General features: G+C 45.5%; 1 protein-coding gene across 8 annotated transcripts in view; it reads right to left on the bottom strand.

Moving 5' to 3' along the window:
• Positions 1-15,346, bottom strand: part of LOC139262850 (prolyl 4-hydroxylase subunit alpha-2-like) — a 156,956-nt gene that overhangs the window by 118,491 nt on the left and 23,119 nt on the right. Inside the window, exon 1 of one of the 8 annotated variants that reach the window (XM_070878046.1) lies at positions 6,425-6,494. The exons of 6 other annotated variants lie outside the window; for them this stretch is intronic. In XM_070878046.1, the coding sequence (XP_070734147.1) occupies positions 6,425-6,426 (2 nt within the window). In that variant the 5' untranslated portion in view covers positions 6,427-6,494. Of the gene's footprint in view, positions 1-4,717; positions 4,779-6,424; positions 6,495-15,346 lie in introns of those variants that run through there. One more of the 8 variants, XM_070878054.1, reaches the window with a different exon arrangement.

The following is a 15,346-nucleotide window of genomic DNA, read 5'->3' as shown; positions in this document are numbered from 1 at the left end:
ATACACTTTATACTCTCTCACCTTGGTTCTCAGAATCCCACCATGATCTTTTAAAAACATTTTAAAATTATTTATTCGTTCATGGGATGTGGGCGCCCCCAACATTGCCAGCATTTATTGCCCATCCCGAATTGTCTTTGAGAAGGTGATCCGCCTTCATGAACCATGTAGTGAAGATACTCCCACAGTGCTGACTTTGCTGTAGCAGTTTGTTACAATTGAGTGGCATGTTGGGCCATTCCAGAGGGCAGTTAAGAGTCAACCACATTGCTATGGGTCTGGAGTCACATACAGGCTCGACCGGGTAAGAGCAGCAGATTTCCTTCCCCAAAGGACATTAGTGAACCAGATGGGTTTTTACGACAATCTGGTAGTTTCATGGTCACCATTACTAATACTAGTTTTTTAATTCCAGATTTATTTAATTAACTGAATTTAAATTCCCCCAGCTGCCGTGGTGGGATATGAACTCACGTCTCTGGATCATTAGTTCAGGCATCTGGATTACTAGCCCAGTGACATAACCACTATGCTACCGTACCCCAACACCAGGCACACCAGCAATACCAACAACCACACCGACATTCTCCTCAATCCTCTGATGCTGCACATGGCAGAGGGTGTCAGCATCCAACCACATTGCTGCCCAGGAGTCCAAGGATGGCCTCACCATGGCCAGGTTTACTTCACTTGATGCTGTACACCCTGGCTGCCACATGATGGACCAGGTTGGCACCACCCCACAACAACAGCATAAACCATCCCTTCAATACCCAAGCCATTCCTTTCACACTTATAAGCATTGCAGGGAGTACCATCATGTCTCACCAATCACTGCAACTCACTAAGCCACTTCCAAAGGTGCACACAGATCTGTCTAAGAAAGCAAAGTGTTGAAAATAAAGATTTAAATGTTTGACAGTACATTAACAGAAACTTCACATAAACACTGGCTGAAACAGACATGTGCCTACCCTTTTGTGTTATTAGTCGGCCTCGGATGAGGGCGAATGTGAGGGGTGGCTCATGAGATGGGCATGTGATAATGTAAAGAGAGAGGGATGGGTGGAGATGCAAGGTAAGTTGGTGCAGGTAAGGATAAAAACATAAGAACATAAGAAATAGGAGCAAAAGTAGGCCATACGGCCCCTCGGGCCTGCTCCACCATTTAATACGATCATGGCTGATCCGATCATGGACTCAGCTCTACTTCCCTGCCCGCTCTCCATAACCCCTAATCCCCTTATTGTTTAAGAAACTGTCTATTTCTGTCTCAAATTTATTCAATGTCCCAGCTTCCACAGCTTTCTGAGGCAGCGAATTCCACAGATTTACAACCCTCAGAACAAATTTCTCCTCATCTCTGTTTTAAATGGGCGGCCCCTTATTCTATAATTATGCCCTCTAGTTCTAGTCTCCCCTATCAGTGGAAACATCCTCTCTGCATCCACCTTGTCAAACCCCCACATAATCTTATACATTTCCATAAGATCATCTCTCATTCTTCTGAATTCCAATGAGTAGAGACCCAACCTATTCAACCTTTCCTCATAAGTCAACCCCTCATCTCCGGAATCAACCGAGTGAACCTTCTCTGAACTGCCTCCAAAGCAAGTATATCCTTTCGTAAATATGGAAACCAAAACTGCACGCAGTATTCCAGGTGTGGTCTCACCAATACCCTGTACAACTGTAGCAAGACTTCCCTGCTTTTATACTCCATCCCCTTTGCAATAAAGGCCAAGATTCCATTGGCCTTCCTGATCTCTTGCTGTACCTGCATACTAACCTTTTGCATTTCATGCACAAGTACCCCCAGGTCCCGCTGTACTGCGGCACTTTGCAATCTTTCTCTGTTTAAATAATAACTTGCTCTTTGATTTTTTTCTGCCAAAGTGCATGACCTCACACTTTCCAACATTATAATCCATCTGCCAAATTTTTGCCCACTCACTTAGTCTGTCTATGTCCTTTTGCAGATTTTTTTGTGTCTTCCTCACACACATTGCTTTTCCTCTCATCTTTGTATCGTCAGCAAACTTGGCTACGTGCCACTCAGTCCCTTCTTCCAAGATGTTAATATAGATTGTAAATAGTTGGGGTCCCAGCACTGATCCCTGCAGCACTACACTGGTTACTGATTGCCAACCTGAGAATGAACCATTTATCCCGACTCTGTTTTCTGTTCGTTAGCCAATCCGCTATCCATGCTAATATATTACCCCCAACCCCGTAAACTTTTATCTTGTGCAGTAACCTTTTATGTGGCACCTTTCCTGATCTATTGGGATCATTGAAAGGTTTGCACCACTCCTGGTCCTCCTGACGACATTCCTGCTCGTGTCCTCCTGTGCAATGTGCAACCAGGCTGTGTTGGTGTCCTGGGGAGGTCTCTTCCACCCATTGGAAGGGAAGGGGACCTCCATGTGTGCTGTGACTCCCCCTGTAAGCATATGGAGGGAGTCGAGGGAGATCCTGGGTGGAGTCGTGCACCTCTGTGCAGTGCTTGTCAGTGTTTTCAGCACTTTAATTCTGTAGAACACGGACAGCACAAATGTTAAAGAAAATTTGCACGTGGTCCATTTAAGGAAACTGGCTGGTGATGCGGCATTACTGACGTGATCCGACCTACTTCCTTGAATCGGCTGGGAAACTCGCTGGGCGGGCTTAACAAGCCCAGTCAGGGGAAACTCATGTCGGAGGCTGGGATGGAGCTCGCAGTAGCGCCGAGACTCCCCACCGACATCGCCCGCTGAGGTCAGGAAAATCGTCGCCGAAGTTTGTCTACATACTCACCCCAGCTCAACCCCATTTGGTAACATTCAATTTTCCCAAGGAATGCTGACATGACAAAAATACATTTCAATGACAAGGTAGACCAGAACAACAATAACATCTTTTGCGTATATTGTATTTATATTTACAACCTACATAACAAAGATGTCCGGCAGTCAAATCTTTTTAACAGTACCTTGTCATTTAGTCTCATCACCACTGTTATGTCCGTTAAACACTCTAATTGAAAGTAATGACTAACTGCTTTTATTTCGAGACCCTCTGTAACATTCCCGCTAAAGGCTAACAAAAGATGTGAGATGAAGATCCAAAATCAATCACACTGTGCAGCAAAAATGATGAACATTGCAAAACACAGGGAAAAAAATCAGAAACTACCAATCAGGCTAGACAAGCTTCGGATTTACCAGCCTGATGATTGAGGAAGGAAAGGAGTTCAATGGTTTTGAAACAGATCTGGAATGGGAAATACAGGTACACTGCTCCTGTCCAGGGGAGAACAGGTTTTGGAAATCGGTCCCTGTATCAATATTGCTAATTTACATTCACACCAAGGAAGCACCACAGCTTTTCGTATCCACCTTAATTTATTACATTATCACTGTTCAACTGAGATAGAAGCTTATACCTTGTGGCCGATCTACAAAACTGACATTTTCATATGTCAGTTCAACAATTTTGGATGGCTCAGTGGGTTAGACATTGCCCTTTTATCCCTGGAATTTTGAGTTCTAATCCTAATCGGATTAAAATCTTCTCTTTTTCTAATGGCTTTAAGAGCTCTTTGCGAAATACATTTGTGAAGTTTGGGTCCACTCTACGATGGGCACAGGCTAAAAGCACAATATTGACACTCTCTCTCAAATCAGAGATTCCTCAAGGATAATCAGTGTGGAAAGGTGAGGATTGACACTGGGGTAACATTTCTGTGGGGGTTCCCCTGGTCTCCCACTGTAACGTTGGCAGTTATTTGGCAGAAAACTTGGAGAAATGGGGAGCGGTCAGGTGAACCCCACTCCCCGATGGAAATGTTACCCCATTGTGACAATAGGAGTTGCCCTTCTGAGGTACACTATTGTAGCTGAGGTACATTGTTGAGAATTGGCATCAAGGCAGTGTCACTCTGTAACGAACAAGAGAAAGCTGGAACACTTAGCACATTGGGCAGTATCAGTGGAGAGCACAGGCAAGTTGATGCTTCGGGTTCAATCGCTTTGTCAAAACAAGTCGCTTTGGACCCTTTATTCAAACCCAAAATGTCAACTTGCTGAGTATTTGCAGCATTCTTGGTTTCTTCTTTCAGATTTCAGGTTTCTGCAGTGTTCTGATCTTTTTGATTTACTTTGTAGCTGGCTATGCTATATCTGGCTTGGAAGTGTTCCGAACACTGTGTGACAAAAGGGTGTTGCTGTTGTTACACAGCGAGTTATGATCTGGAATGCACTGCCTAAAGGGTAGAGGAAGCAGATTCAATAGTACCTTTCAAAACTTGAAATACTTGAAAGGGAAAAAAATTGTCAGGTTATGGGGAAAGAGCAGGGCAGTGGGACTAATTGGATATCTCTTTCTAAGAGCAGGCATAGGCCCGATGGGCCGAATGGCCTCCTTCTGCTCTGTATGATTCTATGATTCTATGTGTTCCACTCCCTGTCCTTGAAGAGCACAAAGCTGACCCTATTTTTGGATTAATAGTTACCCTTGAACTTCATGACATTTCTCAGCTATCTAAAAAGTAGACTGGAGAATAGGACTGCAGAGCTAAATTTATATCAGCATCCTGTAATTTTACTCAGTATAGAATTACAGACAGTTGTACTTCCAAGTATGTGGTAATTTATTTTCATGATTGTCATTAAACATACTTTGCTTTTGATAGCGTTTTGATTTTGTTTTCCTCTGAGTATAACGGCCCCATGCTCACCATTCAATTGCCACTGTGCTTACTGGAAGTTGTGGAGCTTGAGGATTGATGGGCCACAGCCAGTGTAATCCGAAGTAGATACAAATTTGGAGTTTTAATCTTAGCTGCTACAAACTCGAGTCAGTCTGAAGAAACAAATGTGAACTTTGTAAGAGTGCAGCTCCAAAAGAGGTCTGTTTCTCGCAGTTGTGTAATGGAAGCTGGCAGCTCAGCTAAATTTCCATGAGGGAATACCAATTTTAATTCTTTTGGATTTAATTACAAGCTATTTACTCATCCCCAAATATAACTTTGCTCACCCTTAATATGACTTAATATAACTCCCACTGACTGTCCACTGATGTTGGAGGGAAGAAGGGAGGATCAAGCTGTGTATTTTTGAACTTGCCAAGGTGTAGGATGACTGTGTACCACTAGCCAACTGTGTTTATGTTTCACACGAGCCTCCTCCCATCCTTCTTCAGCTAACCCCATCAACATATCCTTCTATTCCTTTCTCTCGCATGTGTTTATCTATGTGGTAGCGAATTCTACATTCTAACCATTCTCTGGGTAAACAAGTTGCTCCTGAATTCCATATTGGATTTATTAATAACTATCTATTTATGGCCTGTAGTTTTGATCTCTCCCACAAGTGAAAACACCTTCTCTACGTCTACCCTATCAAACCCGTCCATAATCTTAAAGACTTCTGTTAGGTCATGACTCAGCCCTTTTTTTTCTCTAGAGAAAAGAGTTCCAGCCGATTCAGTCTTTCCTGATAATTATATCTTCTCAGTTCTGGTATCCTCCTTGTGAATCTTTTTAGCATATCCTCGAGTGCCTCTATATCCTTTTTATAATATGGAGACCAGAAATGTGCACAGTACTCTTTAAGTGTCATCTAACCAAGGTTCACTTAAAATCAGACCGGTCATTCTGGGAAACAGAAGCCAGCTGGTATCGACCCACTATCCAGATGGATGGAATTGTGGGATGCATGCAACATAACGAACTGACACTTCATCACTGACCCACCAGCAGAGGTCCCTGGCTCCAACCACCCTCGAAGACAGTGGGTAGCGCTCTACCCAATTCGCACATGGCATGGGCGGTGCAGCTATCAGCTCCACAAGTGCAACATGAGGGTTGACCCGAAGTGCGACTGTGACCATGAGTCCCAGACCATGGCACACATCACATCAACCTGCCCACTGAGATCTGTGACAGAAGGCACCTCATTTCCCCACTCAGCATCTCAGGAGGTCATCGAAAAGAAGTAGACATCCCATCATAAGCTTTTCCCATCCTATGAAAATGGCAGTAGTAGTACCAAGGTTCGACACATGTAACAAATATTGCTAATAAGTATGATGCCCGTAAGATGCAGAAATCATTAAAAGCAAAGGGCTGGTGCAATGAGGTTATGAGATATTTTGAGTATTCTTGGCTCTGAGTCAGAAGGTTCTGGGTTCAAGCTTCACTCCAGGACTGACATAAGCTAGGCTGATACTTCAGTGCAATACTAAGGGAATGCTACACTGTCAGAGATGCCCTCTGTCAAATGAAAAAAAACCTATCCCTTATCTGCCTGTTCAGTGGAGATTAAAAAAAGAAAGACATGCATTGATACAGCGCCTTTTGCAACTTCGGAATGTCCAAAAGCGCTTTACAGCCAATTAAGAACTTAATCTATCTTCACCAATGAATTAAGAAAGAACGACTTACATTTATATACAGGCAACTCTCGATTATCCGGGTCCCTCGGGGATTGAGCTATTCCAGGTAAACGATTTTTCCGTTAGGGCAAGTTAAAATTTGAATGAATCAATGCAATCAGCTACAAACAGTAACAAAAGATGGACATTACCAGCATGCATGTACAGGTTCTGTGCCTGGTTTGCTGCTACGCTGGTGAAGTTAGCAGTCTTCTGATTAAAGTCTGTGCCTGGAACCCGGTGCCGGCACTGCCCCCATTCCCAACATCAGCGGCGGACACGAGAGACAGCGGCTGCAACAGCGCACGCACACACACGCCAGCAAAGCAAGAGCAGAGGAGGGTGATTTTTATGGTGAGTGAGAGAGTCCCCCTGAGGCAGAATCCTTTTGGCCCGGGCCGGTGCAGAGTCCCTTCGGCCAGGGACAGAAGCGGCTGGTACGGGATCGGCCAGGGAGAGAGAATGTGCGAGTGTGAGAGAGAGAGAATGAGCAAATATAAATGAGCAGTGTTTGGAAGGTGATTTTTCCAAATTATTTAGGGCTGTCTTTTCACTTGTTAGCAACAGAATTTTAAATCCTGTTACAACGGTTTTCCATTGGATCCGTGTACAGATAATCGAGAGTTGCCTGTAGTGCCTTTCATGACCACTGGATGTCTCAAAGCACTTTACAGCCAATGAAGTACTTTTGGAGTGTAGTCACTGTTGTAATGTGGGAAATGCGGCAGCCAATTTGCGCACAGCAAGCTCCCACAAATAGCAATGTGATAATGACCAGATAATCTGTTTCGGTGATGTTGATTGAGAGATAAATATTGGCCAGGACACTGGCATAACCCTCCTGATCATCTTTGAAATATTGCATGGGATCTTTTACATCCACCTGAGAGAGTAGATAGGGCCTCGGTTTAATGCCTCATCCGAAAGACAGCACTTCTGCCAGTGCAGCACTCCCTCAGCACTGCACTGAAGTGTCAACTGAGATTTTTGTGCTTAAGTCTCTGGAGTGGGACTTGAACCCACAACCTTCTGACTCAGAAACAAGTGCTTTATCCACTGAGCCACAGTGAAATACAATTATTTTACGTCTGTGAGTATTATTTCCACTGCAAATGCAACTAATAATTCACTTAAGCAAAGTAAATAATTAAAACAATTTGCTTTAGTAAAGTGTTGTTTCTTAATCACCACCATGCACAGCATTCCTGAATAAATTAGTTCTTCATGGCCTAGCCTACAGCAAGACAAGCTTTCATAATCCTGCTACAAAACAACTTTAACTCAGCAATAAACACAACATTTCTCAGAGAATGCATTCCACACAAATAAATCAAACCTCTTCCAGCTGGTCATATGGGAACTTGTGGTTAAACTTTGACTAAGGAACAGCTGGACAGCGACTATATTCCAATATGCACTCAGTGATGTTGAGTTGCAAGATTTGATTTCTATTACTGAAGGAAATAAGCTGTTCTGTAGCAGGCTCTAGAGGTGGAAATGGGCAACGCTCTTATTGTCCATTAGCTGGATTACACAGTACGATGTTGTCCAAATTAAAATGGTCTTTGGACCTTGGTTTAGTGGAATTACTGCCAAATATAATCACTTTATTTCCATAATCATGAACATATTTTTCCTCCTCCATTTGTTTTTGCTCCCACTTTTCCCAATAACATCCAAAATGGCAGCCTGCCAATTAACTGGTATGGAGTGAAGGTCAGCACAGCGTCTCGAGCAAATGTTCCATGTTTGCTTGACAATGACAGCTTTATGAGGGTTGTTACATTTTTGGTGAATGCTGTGCTCATCGAGGTGAGTAAAGTCTATTCTGGGGAATGGAACAGTACATACTGTTAGAACAAAGACTTAGGGGCCGAAATTCAAGGTCCGGATAAGGCCTGTTACCGCTGATTTGTGGCAACCATGTGGCGGAATCGAGTGGCCTCCACGTTGCAATCGATTGGCCGCCACAACCCAAACTCACCTGAGGGATTTTTCAAGCGATCCCCACTTCCACCACGCTGCAGCCGACCACCCCAAACGCATATTCAAAGCATGCACTACTGATCTCCCGCACCTCCATCCCACTCCGCGCAAAATATACCTCAAAAAATCCTTGATCCGCCGCGCGGTGCCCCCGACAGCTTTTTCTGTCGGTGCACCTTGTTTTGTGTGTGTGAGCCATGCCAGCGCGGAGGCCCTTCAAGGGGAGGATGCAGTGCCACGGCCGCCATCTTTTTTTTTGCCCGCCAACTTCCTCTAGGGTGCCAAGCCACAGGCCCAGGCGAAAACCACCCTGGTGGCCCAGTGGCCAAACCTAAAATTTCGCTCCTTCTTTCCCCTTTAAATGAGACGTGGTGATGCACACGCGCACTGATGTCACCACCACTCCGCCGCTGACCGACTGTGGCGGAGACTCCGTCCCGCACCAATTTCCACCCTTCACCAGCACTTCCTGCCGCACTTCCACCGCGATTATGACCAACGTCCGGTCTTCTCATAGCACCTAGTCTCCATTTTTGAAATTGGGCATTACCGCAAGCGCTGTGAAATGGGCGGTAGCGTTAAATCTTTCTGACCTTCTGCCGTAAAATGTCGCCGCCCTTAGCAACGATATTGCAGCGCTCGATTCCCGCGATTCAGGAGGTCAAGGGTCATCATTACATGCGCAGAAGAGGAGACAGAGAGAGAGAGGGAGCTGAGAGGGACTGAAAGCGTGTGTGGCTGTGGTGTGTGCTTGTTTGGCTGTTGTGGGAGGCACGAGGGAGATTCACCAGCAGCAAAAAGCCTACTAAGCACCAAGAACATAGTTAGCACCGAGTTTTTGTCCAACAAATAAAATATAACATGGAAGGTATGGTGGAGGCCCTGGAGCTGGTAGCCAGGAATACTGGTGGCAGAGGGCTCCCAGTCATCCCGGAGCGTGGCACTGCACCCCAAGGTGCCGCAGCCCCATTGCCAACGACACATGAAGAAGGGACTGAGCGTCACGTAGCCAAATTTGCTGACGATACAAAGATGGGAGGAAAAGCAATGTGTGAGGAGGACACAAAAAATCTGCAGGACATAGACAGGCTGAGTGAGTGGGCAAAAATTTGGCAGATGGAGTATAATGTTGGAAAATGTGAGGTCATGCACTTTGGCAGAAAAAAATCAAAGAGCAAGTTATTATTTAAATGGAGAAAGATTGCAAAGTGCTGAAGTACAGCGGGACCTGGGGTTATTTGTGCATGAAACACAAAAGGATAGTATGCAGGTACAGCAAGTGATCAGGAAGCCAATGGAATCTTGGCCTTTATTGCAAAGGGGATGGAGTATAAAATCAGGGAAGTCTTGCGATAGCCATACAAGGTTTTGGTGAGGCCACACCTGGAGTACTACGTACAGTTTTGGTTTCCATATTTACGAAAGGATACACTTGCTTTGGAGGCAGTTCAGAGAAGGTTGACTAGGTTGATTGTGGGGATGAGGGGGTTGACTTATGAGGAAAGGTTAAGTAGAATTAAGATAATGAGGGGCTTGACAAGGTGGATGCAGAGAGGATGTTTCCACTGATAAGGGAGACTAGAACTAGAGGGCATGATCTTAGAATAAGGGGCTGCCCATTTAAAAGAGAGATGAGGAGAAATTTGTTCTCTGAGGGTTGTAAATCTGTGGAATTCGCTGCCTCAGAGAGCTGTGGAAGCTGGGACGTTGAATAAATTTAAGACAGAAATAGACAGTTGCTTAATCGATAAGGAGATAAGGGGTTATGGGGAGCGGGCGGGGAAGTGGAGCTGAGTCCATGATCAGATCAGCCATGATCTTATTGAATGGCGGAGCAGGCTCGAGGGGCCATATGGCCTACTCCTGTTCCTATTTCTTATATTCTTATGAGAGCCAGGAGCAACACCTTGCTTCTGGCTCGGAGCATGTTCCCACCTCGGGACCGTCCTCTCCCATATCCGTCCAAGCAGTGGTTCGGCCGTCATCCCGCCTCCCTGCCCCCCAAATGAAGCATCGCCTGAGGAGCTCCTCGGCCAGGTGGCTTGGAGTCAGGAGGGGAAGGGGAAGGGGTAGAGGTGGGGAGGAGAAGTGGGGGTGGGGGGGGGGGGGGGGAAAGAAATGGTTTTTACAGAAATACTGATGATTTCAGACAAATGTTCGGTTTAAATGTTTTTTATTTAACAAAACCTTGTTGCGCATTGGCTCAGATAGCTGTACCATTACACGCTGGTGATTCCTTAACAGCAAAGGGTATAATTACACTTAACTTCAATCAGACCGCATGGATGAACTACAACAATTGTACATTCCTGTCTAGCGTAAAAATAAAAAAGGGAAGGTGGCTCAACCGTGGCTATCAAGGGAAATCAGGGATAGTATTAAAGCCAAGGAAGTGGCATACAAATTGGCCAGAAATAGCATCAAACCCGGGGACTGGGAGAAATTTAGAACTCAGCAGAGGAGGACAAAGGGTTTGATTAGGGCAGGGAAAATGGAGTACGAGAAGAAGCTTGCAGGGAACATTAAGGCGGATTGCAAAAGTTTCTATAGATATGTAAAGAGAAAAAAGTTAGTAAAGACAAACGTAGGTCCCCTGCAGTCAGAATCAGCGGAAGTCATAACGGGGAACAAAGAAATGGCAGACCAATTGAACAAGTACTTTGGTTCGGTATTCACTAAGGAGGACACAAACAACCTTCCGGATATAAAAGGGGTCAGAGGGTCTAGTAAGGAGGAGGAACTGAGGGAAATCCTTATTAGTCGGGAAATTGTGTTGGGGAAATTGATGGGATTGAAGGCCGATAAATCCCCAGGGCCTGATGGACTGCATCCCAGAGTACTTAAGGAGGTGGCCTTGGAAATAGCGGATGCATTGACAGTCATTTTCCAACATTCCACTGACTCTGGATCAGTTCCTATCGAGTGGAGGTTAGCCAATGTAACCCCACTTTTTAAAAAAGGAGGGAGAGAAAACAGGGAATTATAGACCGGTCAGCCTGATCTCAGTAGTGGGTAAAATGATGGAATCAATTATTAAGGATGTCATAGCAGCGCATTTGGAAAGAGGTGACATGATAGGTCCAAGTCAACATGGATTTGTGAAAGGGATATCATGCTTGACAAATATTCTGGAATTTTTTGAGGATGTAACTAGCAGAGTGGACAAGGGAGAACCAGTTGATGTGGTATATTTGAACTTTCAGAAGGCTTTCAACAAGGTCCCACACAAGAGATTAATGTGCAAAGTTAAAGCACATGGGATTGGGGGTAGTGTGCTAACATGGATTGAGAACTGGCTGTCAGAAAGGAAGCAAAGAGTAGGAGTAAATGGGTACTTTTCAGAATGGCAGGCAGTGACTAGTAGGGTACCGCAAGGTTCTGTGCTGGGGCCCCAGCTGTTTACACTGTACATTAATGATTTAGACGAGGGGATTAAATGTAGTATCTCCAAATTTGCGGATGACACTAAGTTGGGTGGCAGTGTGAGCTGCGAGGAGGATGCTATGAGGCTGCAGAGTGACTTGGATAGGTTAGGTGAGTGGGCAAATGCATGGCAGATGAAGTATAATGTGGATAAATGTGAGGTTATCCACTTTGGTGGTAAAAACAGGGAGACAGACTATTATCTGAATGGTGACAGATTAGGAAAAGGGGAGGTGTAACGAGACCTGGGTGTCATGGTACATCAGTCATTGAAGGTTGGCATGCAGGTACAGCAGGCGGTTAAGAAAGCAAATGGCATGTTGGCCTTCATAGCGAGGGGATTTGAGTACAGGGGCAGGGAGGTGTTGCTACAGTTGTACAGGGCTTTGGTGAGGCCACACCTGGATTATTGTGTACAGTTTTGGTCTCCTAACTTGAGGAACGGCAGTCTTGCTATTGAGGGAGTGCAGCGAAGGTTCACCAGACTGATTCCCGGGATGGCGGGACTGACCTATCAAGAAAGACTGGATCAACTGGGCTAGTATTCACTGGAGTTCAGAAGAATGAGAGGGGACCTCATAGAAACGTTTAAAATTCTGATGGGTTCTGACAGGTTAGATGCAGGAAGAATGTTCCCAATGTTGGGGAAGTCCAGAACCAGGGGTCACAGTCTAAGGATAAGGGGTAAGCCATTTAGGACCGAGATGAGGAGAAACATCTTCACCCAGAGAATGGTGAACCTGTGGAATTCTCTGCCACAGAAAGTTGTTGAGGCCAATTCACTAAATATATTCAAAAAGGAGTTGGATGAAGTCCTTACTACTCGGGGGATCAAGGGGTATGGCGAGAAAGCAGGAATGGGGTACTGAAGTTGCATGTTCAGCCATGAACTCATTGAATGGCGGTGCAGGCTAGAAGGGCCGAATGGCCTACTCCTGCATCTATTTTCTCTGTTTCTATGTTTCTAACTTAAACTTTAACTGTCACCAAGGTGATGCCCACCATTGATGTATGACCAGTACACCCAGCAGTGTGTCAGCTTTGTAAATACCAACAACATTCTTTCAGGCAAAGCGATCATTGATGAGCTGACGTAAGGCTCTTGCAGCTATCATGCCACCACGGGCCCTTTCATGCGGTCTACAGGGGGGCGGGGGCATGGCTTCAGCATCAGCCTGATTGTCTGGCCTGATGTCAGCGTCCGCCTCCTCGTCCTCCTCTTCCTGCCTCAGGTGAGGTGGACTGTCAGACTCTTCAGGCAATTCTTTTCCCCTCCTGATAGCCAAGTTGTGCAGCACTGAGCACACCACCACGAATTAAGCTACCTGCTCAGGGTGGTATTGGAGTTCGCCTCCTGAGTAGTCCAGGCATCTAAAGCACTGCTTATGCACGCCAATGGTTTTCTCCACGATATTGCGAGTGGCTCTGTGGCTCTTATTGTATCGCCTCTTGGCTTCGGTGTGAGTGTCAAGCAGGGTGGTCATCAGCCAGGTGGCGAGGCCATATCCTTTGTCACCAAGCATCCAGCACTGACCTTGTGGCTGATTGTTTAACAGTCAAATACAGTGCTCTCACGGAGGATGTGAGCATCATGGATGCTGCCCAGAAATTTAGCATTCACTGCCATTATAATTTGCTGGTGGTCGACAACGAGTTGGACATTCAGGGAGTGGAATCCCTTGCGGTTCCTGAAAACCTCTGCATCCTGAAAAGGTGCTCGCATCGCGATGTGCATACAATCTATTGTTGCTCCCTGCACCTTGGGGAAGTTTGCAATTCTAGAGAAACCTAGAGCGCTCTCACCCTGTGCCTCCCTGGTCATAGGAAGCTGATCAAGTCCCTCCTGCGTGCGTACAGGGCTTCAGTGACCTGCCTAATGCAGCTGTGTGTGGCATGCTGAGACAGACCGCAAATGTCGCCAGCTGAGGCCTGAAAAGAACCCGACGCGTAAAATGACAGTGCCATGGTGGCTTTGACCTCTACGGAGAGTGCAGTACTGATGGTGCTGGCAGGCTGCAGATCTCCCCTTATGAGCTGGCATACCTCAGTGATAACCTCTTTGTGGAAGCGCAGTCTCCGAATGCAGGTAGTATCGGGTAAGTTGAGGTAAGACCGCTTGTCCCTGTACTTGCGGGGGGTGTAACGTCTGGTCCTCCTCATCAGTCTGGCATGTGTTACATTGGGCACGTAATGCTGTAGAGCGTACCTTCGGCCATCTCGAGTCTGCAGCATGTAATTGGTCATCAAGAGAGGGTGAGAAAGGATAGGCCCCATTGCAATAGCTCTATGTTTTTCACTGATTGGTCACAAAGAATGAATGTCCCGATGAAGACATCTATTAAATTCCAATAATTCACAGTTTGGTAAAGATGTTTGTACAGTTGTTCACATCACCTCCAAAGACCTCCAGAGCACATCCGAATTCCTTCGAGGTTGAAGCAGAGCAGCCTTTTAAATGATGCAACATGTGATTTAGAACATGGCATCCATAACACTGTGATTAGTTCCGGTTAGTTCCACTTTTTCCGAGCGGTTTTTTGGGTGAGCGATATTGTGGGTGATATGTATGCGAGGTGGTGAAAGTGATGCTGAGCGATCTCCTGGCCATTAGTTTCGGCAAATGTGACCTTTACGACAAAAAAAAGTGGGCGGTCAGTATTACTGAATCTCGGCATTAATTCCGTGTGGAAACTAACGCTATATTGTAGCCCATTCTGAAGATTCCGCCCCAAAAAAATGGGCGGGCAGTATTATGTTTTTCCCCGGCGTTACGCACATGGGGAAAGTAACGCTCAGTGATATGTTTCCGAAAAATACCCGTCAGTTTCTATTTTGTGGCAATATGGGCCTCAGATGTCATTTCAGTGGTAAAATGGACATTAAGTGGGCGTTAAGCATGGAGAAACATTGGAAAATCTAGCCTCAAGACCTCAATATGGATCAAGAGTCGACCTCTTCCGAGATGGCCATAGAAACACTTAAAATATCATAAGTGTGCCAGCTTCCTGGCGGGCCTGAATTTCGGCTCCTCAGAATCAAGCATGCAAAGAGCAATTATAGCACAGTTAAAAAACAGATTAAAGGTCGCTCCACTTTAATCGATCGGTCGTGCCTCAGTTGGTAGTGCTCTCACCTCTTGAGTAGGAAGGTTGTGGGTTCAAGGCCCACTCCAGAGACCTGAGCACAACATCAAGGCTGACACTCCAGTGCAATACTGAGGGAGCGCTGTACTGTCAGCGGTGCTGTCTTTCAAACGAAACCTTGAATCAAGGTCAACTCTCTCAGGTGGAAGTATTATATCCCATGGTACTAAGAGTAGGAGAATTTTCCCTCATGTTCTTGCCAACCTTTTCCCTCAACCAACATCAATAAAACGGATTATCTGGTCATTAGCACATTGCTGTTTGTAGGACTTTGCTGAGTGGAAATTAGCTGCTGCGGTTTCTACATTACAACAGTTACCACACTACAAAAGCAGTTCATAGGTTGTAAAGCACTTTGGGACAACCTGAGGTTGTGAAAG

The sequence above is a fragment of the Pristiophorus japonicus genome, chromosome 4 (genome assembly GCF_044704955.1).
Source record: "Pristiophorus japonicus isolate sPriJap1 chromosome 4, sPriJap1.hap1, whole genome shotgun sequence".
Classification (NCBI taxonomy): domain Eukaryota; kingdom Metazoa; phylum Chordata; class Chondrichthyes; family Pristiophoridae; genus Pristiophorus; species Pristiophorus japonicus.
This window is presented reverse-complemented; position numbering and strand designations above follow the sequence as displayed.